General features: G+C 43.8%; 1 protein-coding gene across 2 annotated transcripts in view; it reads left to right on the plus strand.

Annotated features, from left to right (window-relative positions):
* Positions 1–24,253, plus strand: part of asic2 (acid-sensing (proton-gated) ion channel 2) — a 345,378-nt gene that overhangs the window by 227,302 nt on the left and 93,823 nt on the right. Inside the window, exon 1 of one of the 2 annotated variants that reach the window (XM_041956981.1) lies at positions 14,812–15,504. The exons of the other annotated variant lie outside the window; for it this stretch is intronic. Coding sequence (XP_041812915.1) covers positions 14,812–15,504 — 693 coding nt within the window. Of the gene's footprint in view, positions 1–14,811; positions 15,505–24,253 lie in introns of those variants that run through there. 2 annotated transcript variants of the gene reach the window in all.

Here is a 24,253-nt window from a genome sequence, read left to right on the forward strand (position 1 = left end):
GGTGTGAAGGGCAGGTTCTAGGTTAGGTTAGCACTTCTTACTTTCTCTCTACTAAGCTCACTGCTGGGAGTAGCCTCCAGGTGATGTGCTGTAGTCATAGGCTACTCACTGAAAAGTAAAAGGTGATGGAACTGCCCATGACTTGCCCCGAGCAGTTGCCCAGCCGAACCAGCACCAACTCCTTTTAAGTCAGCATCCAAATCGGTTTGTGCACCGTTAATTCTTCTGCTTATCTGGAATGAGTTGGATATCCAGTTTTTAGGGATGGAAATGTCAGTCTGCCAGTCATTCTGTCCACCACTGTGGTCCAGACAGGAATATGTCTGAGACTTTTGGATGGATTACCATTGAATTCTGTACAGACATTCAGGTTCCCCAGAGGATGGATCCTAGTGATTTCAACAGACCTGTATTGGTTTATGAACTCTCCATCAGCCTCAACTATACTTTGAGTTTCATGCTAATTAGCAATGGTTAGCATGTTAACAGACCAAACAGTGATGGTGATCATGGTAAACAGTATTGTGTGCTGAACATCAGCATGTTGGCTTTTCACTGTGAGCATGATGCTTACATTTTGCTTAGAGCACAGTTTTATCAAAGCACAACCTCAGAATGGAACTACTAGCGTGGCTGTAGACTCTTCGACTTGTTCTTTTACAAGTACCAAGAATCAGCACGTGTAGGAGAATCTGTCTTTATGCTTTGGAGGAACTACATCCTTGTGCAGCATCTAAATCTTTCTTGAGTAGGCTTCCATTTGCTCTTTAAAATACAGTAACTCCATCACTTTTGTGCCTGGGGCCGAGAGGAGCGAAGGAAGGAAATAACCCAGGTGTAGTGATCCATTGGCTGTGTTAGAGCATGGCAGCGACACCTGTCATGGTGGCACTCTGCCTGTGAGTGGATCGTTGAGCCCTGAATTAAAATAGCTGGTCCAGGATGATGGCGGGCATTCCAGAACGGTGCTGCAGTTCAGCAGATTTTTGCTCGTCTTCCTTTTTAGAGTGACAGGGACCAATGGCCTCTTACACTGTGTCTGCCTTCACAACACATACGCTCTCACTCATATTCCCTTCAAGAGCGACAGTAGGGAGAGAAGATGGTGGCCTTGAGACTTGTGACCACAAAGACGTCCACTGTTCACACAGCAGCGTTGGTAACACATTAGCGACGAGGAGAGCGGCGACACCTTCTTTCGACTCTCTTTCACACGATTCATTTTCAACAAGTCAGGAGAGCCGTCGGGGGAAGGTCCCACTCCGGGGCAATTGACAGTAATGGGTTTTACTGCAGAAGCTGTGCAGCTAAAATAAGGTTGCCTGAGGCTGTTTTGTTCTTTGTTGATTGGAGATCCCTTTTTTTTGTAATGTGTTGATAACCATTTTAGGGATTTTTCATCCATCCCGGCACCACATACTGTTTTTATCAGGTTTTATTGACCCGTGTTCATTTTCCGTGCCTTGTTTCCTGCATCCTGCACTTTTAAAGTTCTTTATTTTCATGAGCCCAACAATTCCCCAGAATATAGAAATAATCATAATAAAACGAGAGAGGCACAGTTAATTGGTAGTACTGGTCAGGTCCAGAGTGACCCTAACACCTGACCATAGAGTGTCACATATGATCCTTCAAATGAAAGGACGTGATGGTCATGAGCTTTCAAATAAAATGCTAATTGGAAATCTGTTCCAGTCAGTTCGAGCCAGAAGAATAACTTGAGCTCATCTTTAATTCATGGGAACACTTAGAGTGCTGTGCCACGGCCATCTTCTTCCTGTACCCGGCTAAAAGCGGAGCTGGTCCGCCTTTCCTTGGGGTAACAGCTGGACACAGGCCTCCCAGTGAATGCTTTCCACAGTCCTCCTCCCGTTCTCCATCCTTCTCTCCTTCCTGCAGAAGAATCTGCTCATCATAAGTGTGAGGACATTTAATGATGTGTCCTATCACTGCAGCCCAGGCCGGACATTCTGCGAGATTCCTCTGCATCAGACAGATGTTGTCTGGGGGATGAATACTGTATTCTAGTCCAGCACAGTAAACACTAACGCCGTATCTGTTTGCTTTAAAGATGGAAGCTTGTTGGGGTCGGAGGAGAAATTCTGTTGTGGGTGTTAGGGGGATTTGAAAGGAAAAAGTTGATTCGACTGCCTGACTTGCTTTACCATCAGACCATTCTGACTTTATTCACATTTGAAAATTAATTTTCAGTTTAAGATCAAAGTCGTCGAGCTCATGCGTGCAGGCTTGCTGAGGGCAGTGTGGTTGATGGTGTTGACAGTGTGCAGCGAGGATATCCAAATCCAGCTACACCACCACCACCGCTGCTGCTGCAGCTGGTGGTGGTGGTGCTGCTGCTGCTGTGCACCTTCATTCAAAAAGCTTCTTCTGTGGTAATTTCCTCCTGGTTAGTAAGTGATGTACGTGATAAGAGGATGTTATGTCTTTGCTGAAAGTTGAAACTAACACAACAGATTCACAGCATTGGAGAGTGGCGAAGAATCCTCATAAGTGTGACTGATGTAGCTAAAATCCCCAATCACATGTGACTGGTAGTGTTGTAGCTTGAAGAATTGAGGGGTTTGCATCAAGTGCAGACATTGTAACTGATTTTAGTCTTGTTTTGTGGGCGATAACAGAAATGGCAAAACTGAATTTCGTCAGTTCCACAATAATCATTTGTCTTACCAGAAGTAGTTTGTTTTTGCACAGAATTTTTCTTCTTTACCTGTGACACTGCTGTTATCCTTCAGTAATGAAAAACCGAATGGGTTTGTTATCTGCAGAGCAATTATTAGAATCCATTTTTTTTCTCTTTACACACGCTTTTCACATAAATGAGGGAGTCATAAAATGGAAAAAACAGTGTGCAGGTGAGTCTTACTGGAGAAAAACATCTGTTTTTTGTGCACAGCACTGGCTTTATAAATGGCAAACAAACAAAGTGGCTTGGACACCATACCAGCCAATCAGGAACAGGTGACATTGTGAAGAAGATGGAGAGATGGTAATATCAATCTTCCTCCAGAATGACTCCCCCCACCTTTAAGGGAAATTGAGCTTTGGAATGTAATAGAGTCTAGTGACTCTCTTCATTGATCGAGGTGCAAAATGATCGAGGAAATGACAGATGAGGTAGAAACTAAGCAACACAGGTCTTTTCTTGTCAAATTAACATCCCTTCAGTTGTTCCTTTGAATGTTTTTTTTTTTTTCCCCTCAGTCAAGGATTGTTGCTCAGAAAAGGTTTTTGCCACTCGTCATTTTTCTATTCGGCACACTCTTTTGTGCGCTTGTGTTGAAGTGGGTATGAAATACAAAACCGGTTTCATATTCTGTCCTCCTCTCTGCCTGTCAGTGTTTCGTCTCAGCGGACACACCTGTGGCTCTAAAGGTAGACTGCAGCTGGAAATGTGACTGTTTGAAGGATGAACTCGGGATTCACATGACTTTGGTGTATTTCAGCTCTCTGAGTCTCATAATTCCTGCATCATTAAAATTGTATTAAGAATGAAGTGATCAATGTTTTATGATCCCTTTGCATATTCTGAAATATATTGAATCCCGCGCCTGATCAAAATGAAGTCTTTTCATTGACATTTACCCTCAGATTTCAAAATGTCAGACACTTCTGCTGCCTCTGCCTGACTCTGTTCCCTTCGGAGCATTTACATTAAATCCAGATAATGTCAAAGAAGTCGTTGCAAAATGTATTATTTTGCAGGCGTGATGAATTTTCAGCTTCGTGACTGTAGTGGTGGCTCACTTGCTTCACCTCAGCTCCCTCGTCTGGCCTGGCTTAGCGTCAGCTCATTCTGTTTCTGTGCTATATCCTCTGATATAACGATTACGTTTCTTTATTCTACAGCAGAGAGAGAGGAGACTTTAATCAATCATACAGATGAAGCCAGTGAAGACAGCTTCTACTGCACAGGTCACATAAATATATACAGTACATCAGTGCAGTATATACTTTATCCACTCTTTGACTGAATGTGGATGTTTAACTCGTGTCTGAACAGACTGCCATGAACACCAGATGCCACACACAACACTGCTCTGCTGTGTTACACATGGTCATAAAGGCCACTGGTATTTTGTCACTCATAATGCACTGTGGTAAACTGTTTCTTAGTGCGCAGGCGTGAACACGGTGCTTCTTGAAGGTTATACACAACACATCTGACTAATGGCCCAGCGCTCTGTACATGCTCATGCTAATCACTTCTCTGATTGATTGTGCTGCTGCGAAGCACTAATAGCATCGTTAGCTGGAACTGTTGTGGCAGTCTCGGCGCTGAGCTTTGTATTCCCTCGCCAAGATTTTCTTTATCCTTTCTTTTATTATTTAGAAAGTAGCTCGGGACAGCTTCATTTTACATATAAGTGTCTTTGACTCTCTGTAAAGTAAAACGGAAATCATAGATTGGTTCAGGATTCTCATTAGTCCCACCCATGCGTATTGGTCCAGCTGGAGCTGCTGTTACCTTGGAAACCCCTGGACAAATGCCTTAAAAGGAGGAATGATAACAGAAAGCAAGGCAGGCATACTGCAGGAAGACCTGTAAGTAGATGTCGTTAGAGGTGGGGATACATTAGCACCTGGATGCTAGTATTTAACCACAAAACAGGCGTATGTTCAGGAAAGCGTACAAAAGACAGCAGTGCGAGTTGGTTGTGATTTCATGCCAGTCAGAAATGAATTACTGGTCAGAATCCTCTACATCCATGTGGTGTCTTCGCCTTTGGCACAAAATGGCCTCCCTGACAATCTTGTCATGCAGCGAGAGCTGAATCTTCACGGGCACTAGCATGATGTCGCACATGAGCAGTCAACCGTCCGAACAGGATCAGCATGCTGCCCCTTACCAACTGTTAAAGCCGGTAAGGGGCTGATAAGTCCTGAGTCACAGTCTAACACACACAAGAAGCTTTGAACACGGTCGGAGTTCTGACGCTTGTTACAGCTGACGTGCTGCAGCCTTAAGCTCACGAATCCAGTAAGTTGCACAAAAAAGAAATAAGCAGTGAAGAAAAAGTTACTGATGTTGTGGTTCCTCGTACCTGACTCCACAGCCGTGGCATTGGTTCATCAGTTTGCTCAGTGTAAGTGGATATGATTTATTTGACAGTAAAAATGATTGGATTCTTTCAGGTGAGTCGCACACTGAAAAAGATGAGATTTATACGTTTTAGAAAGTCTGCAAAGACGACTCCATCTGTGGCTTTTTCCATTGACTGCATGAGGATATGAATTCATTGAGTTTAAATGTGTCTAATACAGTTCAGCATCATTTTATCATGACCATGACAACTTTGAGACTTTGATAAAAATTCTGTGAAGAACTGAGTTAGTCAAAGAGAAGCTCAGCCTCTACAGTACACTTACACCCGCACTGACGTGTTGCTCTGACAGGCTTAAACACAGAAGCATAGTAATGGACTCAACACCGGGGGAGAAGTTTTTTTTTGAATAAGTTAGGGCTGCAACTTAGTGATTATTGAAAATGATGAAAATTGTTTCTCACATTTTTCCAAGTTCTTAAGTGATGGTCCAAAAATTGCCTCTTTTGTCTGACAAAAAGCCCAAAATCCAATTATATTTCAGCCTACTCTCACAAAACACAAAGAAAATGAGTACTTGATCATTGAGAAGCTTGAAAGTTTTTGTATTTGTGCTTAAAAATGTAAAAATGAAACAATAATCAAAATCGTTGCAGATTAATTTTCTGTCAGTCAGCCGTCAGAACATTTGAGCTCTAAAATAGATAAACAGATAAATGAAAAGGACACACCGGGCACCACAGAGGTGCTGCTGAAGCATTAACATTGACTCAAACAACTCCACCACACATCTCTGTAGCTCTCTGCTGCCTTGAGCCTCCTTTAGCTCATTCTTTAGCTTTTTTGGGCTGCACACACTGTGTGTGTGCTGGTTGACTGTCATATCTGCCACCAAACTCCACAACAAAAAAGAGCTATTTTCAGCAACCCAGCTGCAATAATGTGGGTATAGTATATACTAACAGCCTAGCACAATGTGGCAGAGAAGCAAAGATGCTGGTGGAAAAAGTAAAGTATCTCTCTAGCAAAAGATCCTATTAGACCAAAAGCGGCCTGATATGCTGCTGAATAATCAATTTTCCAACACGCAACCTTTAACAAGGTGATGGTCTGATAGTGTCTGCTTAAACTGCAAGTCTTTTGACTCATGCAGCTCAGTTTGGTTCATTTTCTTTAGATTTCAGACTATTTTCAAAGACAAATCGTTCACAGCGATGCCTTTTTGGTGAATAATTGGAACACAGTGAAATCGACGTTTTTGTCTCTTTTGAAGCGAAGACAAAGCTGAAAGCATATTGATTATGCACGAATGTACTGTAGCAATTAATCCAGTTTAATTCCATATTAGCCAGCCAGCATTACTTATTATTAGGGGTGGTTTTCCCTTTATTCTCTTGATTAATTCAAAGGATGTGCACCTTCCTGCGCTTCCTGTGGACGGATGGCCGAGGGGAGCTGTAAAGGGCAGCAGTGTGTGTGCAGAGTGCAGCTGGGATGCTGCCAAACTGTCGGGGAGAGTGTTTAGGTACTGTCAGCTGGGGGAGATTATTAGTTTAACCAGAGCTAATGTTATAATCACCGGGATGGGAATCCAGCTGGATAAACAAACTATCAATTTTTATCATAACAAAGGTTCACTCATTTAAGCACATGTTTTAACCCTGTAATCAGCCCTGCAAGTGCCAGGTGTTCACACACACACACACACACACACACACACACACACACACACACACACACACACACACACACGCGTTAAAGCACCTCCACCTTTCAGTTGTGGTTGTTCTTCAGACTGTAAAAGCTTTGCTGCTCTGTCTAAATGTCAGCCAGGTGTGAGGCCTGATCCAAAGCAGCTGCTCCCAATGTCTTTAAATCAAAAAGGCGGTGGTGGATTGATAACGAAAAAAAAAAGTTGGAGCAGCATGAACATATGCCTAATCAGCCGTTAAATAGCAGTACTGAGAGCATGATATGAAAAACTATATGCACACAGTTCACAGCTCAAATTAAGATCGCATTAATATAAACAACTGTGAAGACAAGTGGAACAATCACTTTGTATTATCATCGATGTTGTATTCAGTACAGCTTATTTAGTTACAGGGATCTATTGAAAGAAATGACATATGATCATTAGAATCATTAGAATTGTGTTTTCATCAGTGTGCAATCACCTGAAACAAAGAATCATGCTTTCCTTACTTTAGAACAAGCGCTTCATATCTACAGTCTGCCATGTTGCAGCGCTGTGTTCAGCACATCGGGGGGAGCTGAAGACATGAAAGAAAGACATGAGCTTTCCAGACCTGTAGCTCCTCGTCTCTGCTTGAGGCGAGTGGCTCGAGGCTACATTAGCCGCTACTAACACCAAATTTCCAAGTATCTATCTTAGGATGAGTTGAATTGTGGGTATTGTATGCGGCAGGTCCATCATGAGTGCAGCTAAACACTGGAGTGCTCATTTAATCATGGATAAAACTCAGATAGTATTTTTGTAGCATTTTGGATTCATTGTTTTTAAAAGATTAAAAGGCAACAAAATATTTTACTCAGATGAATTCCACTATAAGAAAATGCCAAATGTTTCCACACCCAGCAAATAAGAAAACAAATTAAAAAGGCAGATCTGTCTGGTAAAGAGCAGAACCTTCTGCTCAATGTTGCAGGCAGAGAAACCAACAGTCCCAGAAAGTTACGCAGCAGCTGATACGACCGTTACCATAGTGACCCAGGGCAGGTGCAACCCGACAAGCCCGTCGACGTTTCTCGGCATGAGTGAGCCAGCTTTCAGCGAGCTGTGCTGTCTTCTGACCACAGTATGGATGTTAATCACATATTAATTAAAAACCTGTCAGTAGGGGATTGAGCACCGTTTGCTGCGGGAACGTCGCAGTATCAGCAGCTGCAGCTCTGTTTGGCCTCCAGGCCCCCCCGAGCCAGCAGGGCTGGAGTCACTTCACGTCAACCTTGACTGGCTAAGCTGAACATGAAGTGAATCTGCTATTCATTAGTTGTGCTAAAGTGTGAATCCTCAATTATTTCACAGTAGTTGTTGACTAAAAAGGCTGGCAGTAAAAATCCAGATTGTTTCGTTTGTTTTAATTCGTTTTGTTTTTTTCATTATGCCTTCTGCGTTACTCTCATGACTCTGCATATGCTCAGCTTCTTAGTTCTATCCCTCTCTCGACCCCAAAATCCCAACACTCACCATTAAAGCTTCATGAAATTTAATGCGATTTATTCTAAACTAGACACCTACCCTGCTCGTGGAGCCGCGTTCAAAGAGCTGCTGAGTTCAGCTGTTGTCTGTTCTGGACAAATCTCCATAAAATAAGTCATGTAGTGAAAGGGCTCTATCCAACGACAAACGCCGGGCCCCCCCGTGGTTTTCATCCCCTTCCTGCCTGAGGCTGAATTACAGCTCAGCTGAACGTCTCCACCGCAGTTAAATGTTCAGTTCTACCTGCGGAGGCTCTTCTTGAGTAATTTCCTTTGAGCCGTGTCACCTCCTGCCCCGACAGCACCGTCGGCGCTGCCGTCTAAAGGTAGAAAGAACTCAGCCGCTTCCTCCCGTTCTCTGTCTGAGTAGTATTAAAAACTTAACAATCAACACAAGTACACAGGCGAGCACAAAGGGCGGCTTTTTAATGGTTGATCTGTGCTTGAACTTCCTTTCTGTGAACTCGTCGTTTGCTCTCGTTTAAACCTGCAGGTGGCATACTTTACAGATCAGTGGCTCCGAACGCAGAGAGAGGTGAGAAAAATGTGAATCCCCGACAGTCAGCGAACAGCTCACGTTCACGGAAACAACTGTAAATGTGCTTTATATCAAAGGATACCAAAGAAAAATATTTATTCATCTCAGTCTTTACGAAAAGGGATATACTTACTTTAACATGGATTTAATTTGGGGAAAAAATTATTTCATCTTCATTTTGTATTTGAAGCTGCATTGACTGAAAAATACAGTGTTTTTTTTATGAATTGATCCGACTGTGTGTAATATAAAAGGTGCAGCTCGTTTTAACGGCCTTAAAATTGGCCCTTTCACAGTGTTTGAATGTATTAAACCGACTCTGTGCAGAGAATGACTGGAATATTACAGAAGGCGGAGAAGATGTCCATTTAATCTCCACTCCTCTGCATGTTTTTTTCTCTCTGTGCACGTCTAACGCTGTGCTGCTGCAGTCTAAACATCAATCTGACAGCATTCATTTCAGACTCGTGCTGTTTTGAAAGACCTGGTGACATCTGATCAGTCCCTGACGTCTTTTAAACAGAAGTGAACAGGGTGCTTATTCAGACATGAGTCGGACACGTTAAAGTGCTGTCGTGTTAGCGTAAAGAGATCCACGTCTGAAAGTGCGTACTGAGGTCCCCCTCATGCCCCCAAAGCTGCTCTGACCCGTGGAGGCCTGGATGCGGGGACTCAGGGGCTGTCCTCTGGTGTCTGGCACCACGACGTTGATGGCGATTCATTTGGGTCCCGTGGGTTGCAATGTAGGGTCTCCTTGGATTGAACTTGTTCCGGCACATCCTGCGGATGCTCGATCGGATTCAGATCTGGGGAGCTGGGGGCCAGGTCGGCAACTTGAGCCTCTGTGTCATGTTCCCCGAGCCAATCCAGAATGGTTTTCAGTGGTGTTTAGGTAGGCGGCACATGTCAAAGTAACATCTACATGAAAGCCAGAACCCGAGGGTTCCCAGCAGAACAGTGCATTTTAACGAGATGATCCATGTTATTCCCTTCAGCTGTCAGTGGTTTTAATGTTGTAGCCGATTGGTGCGTATCCCCCTTAATGACCCCGCCCTCAGGAATAGCTGCTAATGATTGCAGTAGAGCCATCGTTGATCACCGCAGTGCAACAGTCACAGCGACTCAAAATGATAGACAGGCCCCAGCGAAACCTCCACTGCCTCATCACAAAGGAAACCATTTCCAGATTATTCCATGAACCCTGACAACAACTATTAGATGTAATGACGATTAAATGAGCAGCAACCATGAGACCATCAATCTTTTCTCTTAATCTGTGGCTACCCAGGGATTTATCCTTTGTATTCATTTAAAAACCAATGAGCACAGGGAGAAGGCGGAAGGTGAAGCCACCCAGCCTAAGCTCCCCCTCACCCCCCCACTTGACAAATGTTACTGCAGTCAGAATAGAAAACTCATGAGGCAGAGAACAGCCATTGATTGCTTTGCCCGCCATCACTGTCATTTTAAATCAGACTGGGGTTTTGATGAATCGCGGCCTGCCACAAGATGGCTGACGCAGTTTTATCCACCTCGCTCATCTTTCTTCTGCTCGCAAGTGTCACGGCCTCACCTGGGCTTTCAAAGACAAGGCCAGCGTGCAGCTTGTATCCTTATGAATCATCTCCAACTGTCTCCTTCCTCGTGACGGGGTCCAGTGCCGCAGAGCCACTGTCGTGCCATGAAGCCGTTCTCATCCGGCATTCTCTGAAACGTTCTAGGCCTCATTAACATGAACCTATGAATGTTTAATTGTGTTTATGTTTACAGGCTGCTCTCTCACGACCAGATTACCGCTATCTGTCCTTTGATCTGACACAATGTTGTTGATGTCACTGTACGAGGATATTCTATGGGAAATGCGAGCCATGGCATTGCAGCCATAGGGTGTTGTGTAATTGTATCTGACGCTTGGATTGGCTACCATATATCCCTAATTAATCAGTGATTTCCCTTATGTTTTAGAATTGCAAATTGGATATGTTGAGCCTTTGAGCTGTTCTTTACACCGACTGCATAGCTGGACTGAGAAAACCTCTTTATGGCTCCAAGCTAATTATTCAGCCTGTGGATCCAGGCTCTGGAAGGCTGCCTCTCACTCTAGCTGTAGGCTGTGTGTGTGTGTGTGTGTGTGTGTGTGTGTGTGTGTGTGTGTGTGTGTGTGTGTGTAGCCAGCCACTGTAGCATACAGTAGGTGTTAGAGGGAATAAGTGTATGTGCATACGTTTGACATTTCTGCGTTCCTGTGCTTTTATTTCGGCCGGTCATGCATTATACATGGATTTGCTTTACTCATTAAACATTTTAATAGTCGTGGTTCTGCTGTTTGAGAACGGCGTTTTTCATAGCGTGTGCGTATGCTTGCTTTGCAGCCGTGCGTGCACATGCAGTTTCGGGTTGCTACGTTAATGTCTTTTGACAGTGTGAAAGGCTTCTTTAGGCTCATGTGTGGGCTTAGAGCTCCCAAGTTAAAAATGTCTTTTCATCGCATATTCAAAGATGAGATCACAGGGAGTTGTCAGGCAGTGTTGCCGAACAATGAAAAGCAGCACGGGTTCGAGTCAAAATAATGTCAAGCCTGCACATATTCGTCTCGTCCTGTGTTGTTACGAAACTGTATTATAATGATTCGGTTAGCCTTGGTGACTGATGACATGCAACCGCAAAAATGATCTGATTGTTGTGATCATGACTCAGGCTGGGACAAATCTAAAAATGGAGCCATATTCTGGGCTTAGATTTCTATTTTCTGTTTCTGGGAGCAGCTTTGGCGAGCTCAATTAAGAAATTTACAGAATGAAAATACCCGTCTTCACCACTCTCTGCTGTAATTGGATAAAGAACACTGATGAATGCCAGGGAGTAAAACCCTGAATTTTATGAAACCACGCACGACAGCATCGAGTGACCAAGAGCACTGACGCTGAGTTGGCTCAGAAGCTTTCTGTTTACTCGTCTTGGTGAAGCTTATTTAATTTGACTCTGTGATGTGATATTGGCAGACCAAATATGAACTAAAGCTTCACCACTGAAGGGACAAAAAGTGGGTTTTAAATGAGAAGTAAGGTAAAAGGATATCATCCTTGCACAGACTATTTAAGAGTTGATGTTGTGTTTGGTTTTTAATGTGTTTATACGGAGCCACTAAGGACACGCTGAAATACTGCTCTCATCCAAGTTTTAAGAAAATATAGTACGAGAACTTGTAGTTCACATGTTGGTGGCAGTTATCCAGTTAGCCTGCTTTCCTTTCTGTAATCTTTCTGTTTTTCTACATTTCTTTATCAAAGGTAATTAATGTGGTGGGTTTGGGTGATTTCCAACACATATGACAGCAGTTAGGGTCTTCCTGTGGTCATGGAGGAACATTTGTGTGCACAATTTAAGAAAACAAGTGACATATGTTCCAGGGATGATACAGAAATACAGGACAAATAAAGAGTGATTCCTTAAATTAGGCTATTAAAGAATCATGACCAACATTATGTACCAATTGAGACATTTTACAGCTGAAAAACCACCTTGTCAGTGTCCCCTGGTGGGCAAACTATGCACCTGCAACACTGTTTCAGTCAGCTGCCAATATTGGCCTCTCTAATTTATTGATCGGTCTCAAATCAAAGATGACACAACCAGGCTATATTTCAGAGTATTTCAACATATGTATGTACAAAATTAAAAATGAGGTTGCTCTGTGATTTGTACTCCAAAAGAATTAGAAAAAAATCTTCAAAGTCCTTACAAAACAGCATATGTGCCAGAAAATTCCACGAGCTCAGTGTTAATTTAGTCATTAAAAGCTGTGATGAAACATGTTTGTCGAGGACTTTTTCTTGGCACCAAAAATGAAAGTACAACTAAACAAAAAGCAATTTTTGAAAATGAGAACTACAGCGAAATGAATTGCAATTTTTGTCAACAAATAAAGCGTAACCTTGCGATAGATGAGAATTAACATCTGTAACCATGACAACTGTTCACATCAAGGAAGCCTCAAAACACTTAGAAGACAATAAGAGGAAAATTAAAGGACAAAACAAACAAAACAAGACTAAAATGCCATTTTTTTTTTACTGACGGTCAAAAAATCTAATAAGTCAAATTTGACTAAAACTGCATACATTTGATTAGGGGTTATTTGACTAAAGTTGTATGAAAGTGCCAAAGTTTAAATACTATAAAAATACATTTGCAAAAAACATGCACTGCATTGCAAAACAAACAGTGATAAAATGTTTTCTCTTCAGCTGCCGTCTTCTCATCTGCTACACGTGAACCCTCACATTCATGCAAACAGCAGTCTCTAGTTGCGCTGTGGCCGTGTGGCTCGGCAGCAGCAGCAGACAAACAGAGGGGGGCGAAGGACAGCACGAGTTAGCACAGAGAGAGACAGGCGCTCTCATCAGTGACGGGCTCACCGGCTGCGTGGACGGAGCTGTGGCGCAGGAGGAGGAGAGGAGGTGCAGCGGGGAGGACAAGCTGCCTGAGAAACGGAGCGAAACGCGAGGGACCACGAGGGAGGGAGGGGGCAGAAACATAGAGAGATCACTGAGGGGGGAGAAGTCATTCGCAGCAGGGACAGGGGAGCAAGCTGGATGAAGCTGACAAGGACGCAGAGGGAGCAAAGCGTCGTCCCTGACGTGGGAGAGAAGTGAGGGAGTGCGTGCACAAAGTGGAAAAGAAGAAGAAAAAGAAGCGGAGGAAGAGAGGGGGCTGACAGGAGGTCGAGCTTACGGGGCTTGACTGACACAAGAGCGATGAGGAGGAGGAGGAGCGTGAGGGCAAGTTGATGGATTTGATTTGGAGGGAGTATTTTTAGAAGGAGGAGCGGAGACATGAGAGGAATATTGAGATTAGAGATGCTGTCTTTGAGTGGAGGAGGAAAAGCCAGGGAGGAAGAAGAAGAAGAAGCGGGAATAACAGGAGACAGTATAAGAGGGAGAGATGTTGAGATCAGAGTGTGACAGAACAGATTATCTCTGGTCTGGTTCCCCGCAGGAAACTGCTGTGAGTGTATGTCCGAGTATGCGCATGAGCGCCTCCTTCTCCATGTGAAAGTGTGTTGTAGCATGTTTCTCGCTGTGGCTGTGGTGCTGAGGAGCAGGTCCGCTACAAGACGGAGCTGCCCCGTGGTTACCCGCAGGACCTAATAACACCGGTTAGAGACAAGTGGGGGGAGAGACAAGCCGCCGAGCAGAGACGTCACGAGGAAGTCAAGGCACCGAAAGTGAGATCGCGAAGTGGGACGGAGAGTAAATGAGCGTGTGAGACTTTTTGCGAATTGAATTAAAGCTTGTACTTAATAGTGACAAGGAACTGATTGCCGCCTCCGGCTGCCGAATGCCTCTGCAAGCCAGCGAAGCCCAAAAAAAAACACACACGTAACTCAGAAGAAGAGAAACCACAGCGCTGGAACAAGGCAAGCTCCACTCTAACAAACTGCACCACACCAACCGATTCCCTCCGCTCTCGTCTCATTATTTTAATTACCTTCCCTTCTTTCATTTGTTTTTTTTTTCCCTCTCTGCTTAGCCCTTGGTATTTTGTATTCCATCCTCCTCTCTCCCTCTCTCTTCCCCTCCCTCCTCCTCTTGCGTTTGCTCTCTCTGTCTCATCCTCTCTTGTTCACTGTCACACTAACTGCGGTGGATGCTGGAGTCACTCATGTAGAAGCCACCTTGCTTGGAGCACATTTGCCTAGCTGATTTTTTTTTTTTTTTTTTTTTGCTTCCCCTGCTGAGTTGAATGATTGCACCACTCTCAGATAGAGAGACCAGGAGAGATGACCAACAAGTAGCTGCTGCTGAGTGCGTTAGAGCTCCTGCACCACCAGGAGAAGACGACTTCAAAAGACAAAGCTTTCCTCGAGGGTACCTCTACGTGTGCGTACGGTGTATTTACAGTTAAGATCTCAAGGGTCGTTAGTATTTGTAAGGCCAAACAGATATCCAGGTGTGGATTACAGTAGTGGATTTATCCTGGAGCTACATGTGGGCCCCAGCCCCTGAGGCCTGGCTGGGAAATGAAGGCTTTCCCGCGGCAGTAGGCGCGCTGTGGGCAGCTATGGCCCTGGAAGGGCGCTGTCTCCGGCGGGGGTCCCCGGCCATGATCAGAAAAGGTCGTCAGCGACGTCCTACAAAGACGACTCTGGCTCGGGTCACTTCCACTCTGCTGTCAAGGACACGCCTGCACGGCCTCAGGCATGTTTGCGTCCCTGGGGGCTCTGTGGGCCGCAGGGCCTTCTGGCTACTGGCCCTCTGCACCTCCCTGGGGCTGCTTCTATCCTGGTCCTCCAACCGCCTGCTCCACTGGCTTTCCTTCCCCACGTATACACGGGTCCACACCGAGTGGGCCAAAGAACTGGCCTTCCCCGCAGTCACTATCTGTAACAACAACCCTATCCGCCTCTACAAGCTCACCAAGAGCGACCTATACTTCGCCGGCCACTGGTTGGGCCTGCTGCTGGCCAACCGGACAGTGAGGCCCATGGTTCTGGACTTGCTTCAAGAGGACCGTCAGGCCTGGTTCAGGAAGCTGTCAGACTTCAGGCTCTTTCTGCCACCCAGAAACTTTGAGGGAACCAACCTGGAGTTTATGGATAGACTGAGCCACCAACTGGATGACATGCTCCTCTCGTGCAAGTACAGAGGAGAGCCATGCAGCGCTCACAACTTCTCATCCGTAAGTCCAACTTCTCCGGAAGCTTTCTGCTGACTGCATGAAAAACACTCCGGTATCTCCTCCCGTACTGCTCCTTGCATGTTGCCTTTACTGTTATCTTGACATCAGCTGCAGTTTTAAAGTTGCAAATGCATTGCATCATGCTGACACAACATATTGCTTCATTTTATTATCTTCTAGTGGGGATTCTCCTGTGACTTACCTGCTCTAATGGCAAAGTTATTTGCCTGTAAAAACGTTGTATACAAGCTGCCGTAACTTCTTGTTATAGCTGATTGTTAAAGCTTCCTTAGTCATCACACAAAAAGATTAGCAAATGCTTTACTACATGGGGCAATTATTAAATCGCCACCACAGCTCTTGTTAAATGGATGCCTATACAACAAAGAAAACAGATGCATTAGGCTTTTATGGAGTAAAAAACTGCATGAACAGCATCCGTGGTCTAATAATAGCATGAATGAAATAGGTTACATGAAGCATAGCTACAAATCCTCCATATCAAAAAGTTCCTTTTGCAATACTGTGCAGCCCCCTCAGAGGAGTTCACTGCCTCCGTGTCTCATCATTCTCATATCTATCTTCTTTTCTGTGTGGGTGTTTGTGGGTTTGGGGATTTGTGTGCCCGCTCTTCCTTCCACTCCCCTGGCTCGCCTGAACCGTGGCAGATGTTTTCTCTGCGGTAAAGCAGGCGCTCAAACTGTCTTTGAAACTTTCATTTGGTTTGTGTTCTTTTTGTTCTTTGGTTCTGTGGCCTCAGTGTCAGTGACCGGGAAATGAGACAGCAGATAGATATCTGTTAGGAAAGGTTGTGCGTGCTGGTTCATGTTGTACTTTAAAGTTCTGATCATTAAGGTGTTCTTCAAACCCTACTTTGATAATATTTATAGCCAACTTTTTGGGCCTCAGAGGGAGCAACGGTTGGGCCTGAAGATCACAAGTCTGAAAATGAAAAGAAATCTGGGGATTTGGAGTTAGACAGAAGTGAGCTTTCCAGACCTCTTTAGCCCGCTCCTCATCTCTGTGGGAGGCTACTGGCTCGCGGCTACATTAGCCACTACAAGCATAACACCCCCAAATCATAGATCGAACAGTCAGGGGTCGAGTTGCATGTGGGCACTGTTGGCGCCAGGTTTTGATAAGGAGAAAGAATGTGTATAATAAGTCTGACAGTGTTATAGCGATGCTATGCTAAATCTACAGACCAATCCTGTAATGCAGAATACGTCATTTGATCATGAGTATATTATTGGCTGTCTTTGTTCGTCTTTTTCCTTTCAACATGACACGGTAAACTGTTTGGATGTGCTTTAAATAAAGTTTTTCTTTTTCTTTTGCATCTCTGGTTGAATAGCCACTCAAGACCAGTTTACTGCCCCCTGTGGTCAAAACCCATCTAGATCCTTTAAAGACCAGTGTTGGCTTTAGCTGCATCTAGAGCTGAGGCTGCAGATTGCAACAGCTGAATACCCCATGCGTAATATTTTATTCGATTTCTTCCATATTCTGATAATAGATCCCAAAATCTTACACACTGGTTCTATGTTATTAAAAAGCACCTGTCCTGACCACAGAATTCACCAAATCAACTACAGTTAATCTAAATTTAATTAGTTTAAATTTATTACACTGAATTTCTGGATAATGTCTGACTGGCAGGGTCTTCATATGGGCTGTGAAGGAAAGTCCATTCTAGTGACCCACAATTATTGTTTAATGGAAAAGATAGAAGTTCAAAGGTTGTGGCATTGAAAACAGCAGACTCCGCAGTTTCCTTTGTCCTCTACTGCTCTGCATTAGCCCGTTCTCTTGTTTGCTTTGTGGCATTGAATTTTACCTGTTCCTTTTGCCTTTTCATAGATAAAAGATTTCTAGTGCATTTAACCCCTGAAATGTCAAGCCTGTCATGCAGCTGACTCCCTGTTACTTAAACAAACCCGCGGCTGCCATTTGAAGGAAGCATGATTACAATGCACATGCACATCATTTTTTTAAGTCTTTTCCAAGCAGCAGTCAGCAGCTGTTATTGTGCGTACATGATTTGTTGAAAACTGGATAGTTCTTTCAGCTCTGGTGAGTGCTGCTGCTCTTTTTGTCCTCTCTGTTCAGGCTCTTCACCCTCTGTCAGAAACAGGACAAGGTGCCTCAGCCCGCCGCCATGCAAACGAAGTGTTGAGCCTGAACTCTGCCCTCAGCATTGTGTCCACTGACAATGTTTTGAAGCAACCACATTAATTTTAGTGCAGAGTGACATATTCCCTCTTTGTTGAGTTTTGATGTTCAGTGCAGCATTGGAAAGGTTGTATAAGTTTATTAACATGCGTGCTTTGTTGCCTCGATGTGCACGGGTCAGGCTTTATGTCAAGGTAAAGCATTCAAGGTTGTAGATTCACTGCCACAGTGACTACTCCCATTGTGAGCTGTTTGAGTGGACTGGAGTGCAGCAGCGGCAGCACTTCGCTCCATTATGAAGGATTTTCTGGCATTCAGTATGTCTGGACATTTTGTAGGAATGGAACAAGCTGCTGGTGATGGAGGGACAACTGTCCTCTGAGAGCAGTGATGGTGCAAACAGCCAATCTGTACAGTCCTTCTGAAATATCAGTAAATCCAAAGGGGCTGAGAGCATGAAGGACACTCTAACACTGAACAGTCCCAAATTCACTGAGATCAGTTTTAATATGTATAATAATATATGAACTTTAAGAGTGTTTCTAGTATATCCTGAATATTTTGGTTGTTACGTGGGCAGCGTGTTGGATATCGTCAGCTTTAGTTTGCAGATCAGAGCCACATCGATGCCCAGTCCTGCCTGCTTCCTCATCGTGTTCTACCTCACAGGGGGCCTCGTGCCGCTAACGGGCCCTATGTGGTTTTGCTAATCTCATTAGCCTGCTGCTGCAAGTCAGCAAAGACTCCCCGAGGCCTATTCATTATCACTACATTTAGAGCACTGTCACTCCAGGACCAAAAAGGATGCACAAGCCAGATTAAACGGGCGAACACACACGTAGACTTGAGAGTAAATAAACAGTCCTTGTCTTGTGTGTGTACCTGCATGCATGATTGTCTCTGAGAATAAGTGAGAAAGCCAGTGTTGATCGAGGTTGGGTTTCACAGGCTTAAGAGTACAGAGGATGCTTTGAACTGCCAAGCAGCGGGTGGTTTGGGGGGAAAGGAGGAGAAAGGCACAGCCAGAGGTTGGAAGTGAGGTATTGATGAAGAGCATCTGGTTGGGAATAAAAGTGTGTCCCATAATTCTGGCCAACCTCTTGCAGGATTTCAAACGCTGAATCTACTGTATCACTGAATTGGAACCAGTAGAAGGTTGGCCAATCAATAAATCTATTAGCTCCATGCTGTAGTTTATTGTGGTCTGTTTTGCTCCCACGTCTCTGATACTGATATCCTCTCAGCCACCCCACGGCTCGTCGCAGCTTCACAGCAGGATATAACAGAACTGGACTAAAGCGTTCCAGTCGTCCCCAATAAAATGTAAGTGATACCTTATCAAACCACAGCTAGCTAAGCCTCTCTCTGTGGAGCAGATACACATCTCCACCTTTTCCAAGCTCCATCGAGGGCTAGATAACTGCGCCTGCAATGACAAATTAAACAGCGCTCAGAGGTGGAGAGCAGCACCTAATCACGCTCTAGGAAGGGTATGAAAAAAGGTGAATCTCTTTTGCCCGGCCACTGTAATCTATCAACTCTCTCTCCAGAGAAATCTCATAACTGCAGAGCCACAGTAAAGCTGCACGACCGTCTTCAAGTGTTTAGCTTCGGCAGGTTTGCTCCTATGTGTTTTCAGATTGTGAATTATCTGGGGATAATACCGCGTGTCAGGCTTAGTGTTATTAATGTTTGTGCTTTTATTAAAGCTCAGGGCGAGACTAGCAGCCTCCCAAATATGAAAATGTGCTTGGGCTGAACAGAGATGGTCCCTGCGATGCCTCCGGGACAATATTTGTATGTGTGTTTAACAAACTGACCATCTGTGGCTACTATCGTCGGCCGGCTACTCGGCGCGAGACAGAAAATATGACACATTACAACCTGACAAGACGCAGTAAACTCACTATCAACAAGCGGTTCACTCTATTTATTCCCTGTGAAGAAAAAATCCGTGTTGGAATTGGTGGTTAGCTGGTAGCTGATAGTCCTGCAGTGTGTTGAAGCCAATAGAGCCAATGGAGCTAACAAGCTAACAGAGGAACAAGAAGCGTTAAACAGTGAACCGCCATTTGAGTTTACAATAAATAAATGTATTGAAGTACTTCTGCTGAGTAGTTTCGAGGTAAAAGTACTTTGAAAGCGAATAGCTTTAATTAAAAACGGCACATGATGATAACAATGTAAAGAAACACTTTGGGGGGAGATTCAGATGGTTAAAATTGGTTTTTGGGACGGTGGTGAATATTAATTGATCAAATGTGAAAGTGGTTTCTTGTGGTGATGAAGCCACAGAGAAATATTTCAGCATCTTTCAGCTCGTTTTTTTGGTTTTATGGCCTGTAACTCTACTGTTCCATTCAATTCAGTTTTATTTGTATAGCGCCAAATCTCAACCAAAGTTGTCTCAGGACGCTGTCCACATAGAGCAGCTACAGACCAAACCCTTCCTGTACAGAGAGCCAACACTTCCCTCATGAGCGAGCACTTGGCGACAGCGGCGAGGAAAAACTTGCTTTTAGCAGGCAGAAACCTCGAGCAGAGCTGGGCTCTGGGTGGGCGGCCATCTGCTGCTCGTCTCACCAGCGACGAGCTGGTCAGCAGCATTTAGCAGCTAAAGACACAGATTTCCCCCCCAAGAGTGAATATTGGACTTAGATTGATCAAAGGCCGGAAAGTGGCTCGCAGTGAAGGTCAGTGTTGTTCTGTCTGCATATCATCTTAAAAGGCTAAAGAGGTGTTTCTGCTGCCTGCAGGATGCCAAAGAATCAGTTCAAGCAGGTGTACTTATGTTAATGTGTGCAGATTTTTGGAGTTTTTATTAATAGTTTGACATTTAACTGAAAGAGTTTAATAAATGAAAAGTAAAAGTTGCTCACAGGGAAGTGTGCAGATTTAAAAACAAATCCTTTTTCCTCTACTGTCGAATTCACAATCGCACAATCTGCTGTGGTGTTTACCTGTAATCCTTTAAGCATTAGTTTCAGTTTGCAGTTTCCTTTTTGTGGGTTTTATTCGGCTCAGTTCTGCACGCAACACGTTCTGAGCCTTCCGTTGATGCTGCAGGTTTACAGCGGCAGCGATGAGCTCTCGTGTGCCTCAGTCACGTCTTGTTGCCTAAGAATCGGTGGTCTTTTGGCAGAAAATGTGAGGGTGGCTTTACAATTGATCTCTGCTGGTTAACTGATTAAAGGTTGCTGCTGTGTGCTCTGTACAATGTGTTTAATAAGAATATGTTCCACAGCTGAAAGAGGAGTCTTCCCTGCATTGTTCAGCCAGCTCACATACACATTGCATTGACTTATTTTCAGCTACGCCTTCTATTTTCATTCTTCAGCTCTAATTATTTGCAGTTGTATTGTGTGCACATTGGGAATACCGAAGGATCTGAGCCACCTGTTGACCCCCCGCCTCTTACTTTCCACATTATCCATATGAACACAAAGAGGAGACTGACAGAGGCTTATTTGCCGAGGGCCTCGTGAAGCCCTCCACAAAGCCTGGTCAATCACCACTGAGCCTGGAGGGGCTGGTGATTGAGTTTTAAGCACATCCAGGTATTAATGCAGGTCTCCTCTCCTCTCGTTCGTCATTGACCTTTTTAGTAGGATTCTGTAAAGCAAGACCATAAGCTATTGATCTGGCTTGAAATAAACAAGAGTGGGAGTCAGGTGCTCCAACTGCAGCAATCTCATTAACACAGGTGACCCTGCGCTTTCCATGCGCCGCACCCCCAATCCAATTTCCCCCCTCAGAACAAATAGCTTGAGTGGTTTCATGAGCTCCAACTTGCAGCTTACATTAAAAACCATAACAGAGCTGTGTCTTAATATGAATGGCCACCGCGCTGGTCATTGATATGCCACAGCCACTGGATGCAGCCGGCATTCAATAACTGTTTGACAGCCAGCCATGGGCCACAGTGAACAGCCACCTTAATCTCCCGCTGTAATGCAAGCCTTGAATGCAGATGAAAAGATGATACAAGGTTAGTATTCATAAGGTCACGTCGATGCATAAACCACAGGACTTGTTAAAGGTTAGTGTTTGAAATAGAAAGTTAATGGATGCCGGCCTCTTCCGTTAATGCCATTATACAGCTGAAGCTGTATCAAATCTCTATTGTGCCTCATGAGGAACATGCAAAAGTTGCAGCAGATGAGCTCTCACCTGCTCTGCCTGTTGTTGTAAAGGAAAAGCATCCGTGTGATGTCGAGTGTTAGACAAAGCGATGACTGAGGCGGTGATTGCAGTGTTTAAAAAACGTGTATGTACGGCTTGTTTGACCTTTTGTCTCACCGTTCAGTGTTTTCCCTCGCGGCTCATCTTCGTCATGCACACACAAACACATCCTGTACTAAAGATATGCATACTACCGCGCCCACGATTCCAATCTATATTCGCTGTGAGGACCTTTGGCCAGCAAACACCCACCTTCAGTATTGTCTCTGCTGTCTGTGTGTGTGTCGTTGAGAGGGGGGCAGGTATGTAAATGATAATGGATGCAATGTAAGTAACAGCCTGTAGCATAATGCAGAACAACAAACGCTACAACAATAAAACCGTCTCAAACATTTCCCAAGAGTTGCATCAACCCCTCACATAGGCAAGAAAAAGTAAACATGCTAAGATAAGATAAGATAAGATAAGCTTTACAGAGGTAAGATTTATTGCAGTGTGGTTGTGTTTGATTGCATTACATCGCTCCACTGTAACTGTTAAACTGTGCAGATAATTCTGGCAGCTTACTCGCTGCCCACACTTTAAACTTTAATTAAATTAACTTGTTAACTCTCTTTAATTGCCACAGATGAGTTTGTCAGTTTCAAGTCAGGTGAATTTAAAATATCTAATTATCATACTCAGAACCACTTCAGATATTATTATCGTCAGTTCAGTGGTGACTAATGCAACGTTCACATTATTTGGGAAGAATGGCAGACAGGGCTGTTTGTTGCCTTTGTTGGACACATAGCATGAGCATAAAACATCTGTTAACATCTGTAAAAACATCCACAAGAAGTGCAGACATGAGACAAATAATGGCGTTAATGTAGCAAACAGGGCGCCATCCAAACCTGAACAAGACAAGCATGGCACCTCACACTGTACAAAACTTACAGAAATGATGCTGCAAATAAGAATTTTTGTCAGATTTTACCATCCATACAATACCATTCATGTCTATTTATATGTTGGTCGTTCAGTATAAATCTGTTATGTGTTTGCCCAAACATGGGAAGCGGCGTAACGACTAAAAGCTAGAATCCAAAGAGCATGCAACAGAGTCAAGTCACCGGCCACAACTCGAGCCTGTGAGCAGACGTCACTTCATGAAAGGATTAATTATTTAAAGGTCGTCGCCTCAAATCTTTTCGGGATCAGACCTCCACCGACAGCAGAACGAGAGCTGCAGCTCCTCGTCAGAAGTTAGCCGACAGAATCGTTTTCCACTGTTTCATAGGGGTAAATTTTACCTCGCTCCCTTCATTTGCCAGTGTTGCATTCTTTAACGCAATAGGCTCCACTTATTTTAAGCTGACATGCTAGGTTAAGTGACTGTCCTCATATGAAGCTAAGCTAGCATATGTCAGGTGAAGAAAAACAACAAAGGTGAACATTTTAATTAAAGTTATGTATCAGTAACATGCTAAAAGTTATATTTACTGTATCATTAATCATCATCAATCTTTTTATACATTTATATGAGATTCAAGCTAAATTTGTGTTTCTCATCGCTATTGTATAAACATGCATCCCTAAGTCATTGAATTATAGATTCAATACATTTATAAATACAAACAAAAACAAAATGCGGAGCCTTTCAGAAATGTTCTTTTAATCTTTTAACTGAAGTGTTTGTTCTAATTAAGTCTTTTAAGTCATCCTTTATTTCTTAAATTATAACCAAATTATATCATGACAGCCAGTTTAGAGGCAGTCAGAAAAATGAATAAACAACTTAGGTAGGATAAGTTAATCTTAACTATAATACAATAGAAATGTTAGTGTGACTACCTACATAAGATAAAGGATTTTTTACAGGATGTTGTTAAAATGCTTTGAACAAGCATCCTGTATCTGTGATACATGTCTGGTATTTTTGGGTGGAAATTCGATTTATAATCTGTGATGAGTGACGATTTTATTCGTGGACAGACCTCCTGCCTTGATGGACTTCATGTATGCATTAGAAGGAGTGGCTTCCCTGTACCAATATGGCGTCAGGTCCCTAGGAATTGTGGGAATTAGCGTCATATGTACGGACACGATAGACTACGGCTACCAAGTAGAGCAGGGATTTTTTTTCTCCATATTCTTTATCTTTTTATGTTTCTCTCTTACGAAAATTAGAGCAAACGTGATGAAGATACAGCAGACTTTCCCTTCAACAACTGTGCCTTACTCTTTTTTTATAATTCACTACAGCCACACGGATCATATTGATCCGTACTGACAGTGATTTGAAGGCAGTTTCTGACAGTGAAGCCAAATGTGTAGTGATCAAGCCGCTCAGTTCATGCAAGATCAAGCTTGTAACGTCCATACATGTCAAAAAACTCCACTGTAACTCTCG

This window comes from Chelmon rostratus, chromosome 17, assembly GCF_017976325.1.
Source record: "Chelmon rostratus isolate fCheRos1 chromosome 17, fCheRos1.pri, whole genome shotgun sequence".
In the NCBI taxonomy this organism is placed as follows: Eukaryota; Metazoa; Chordata; class Actinopteri; order Chaetodontiformes; family Chaetodontidae; genus Chelmon; species Chelmon rostratus.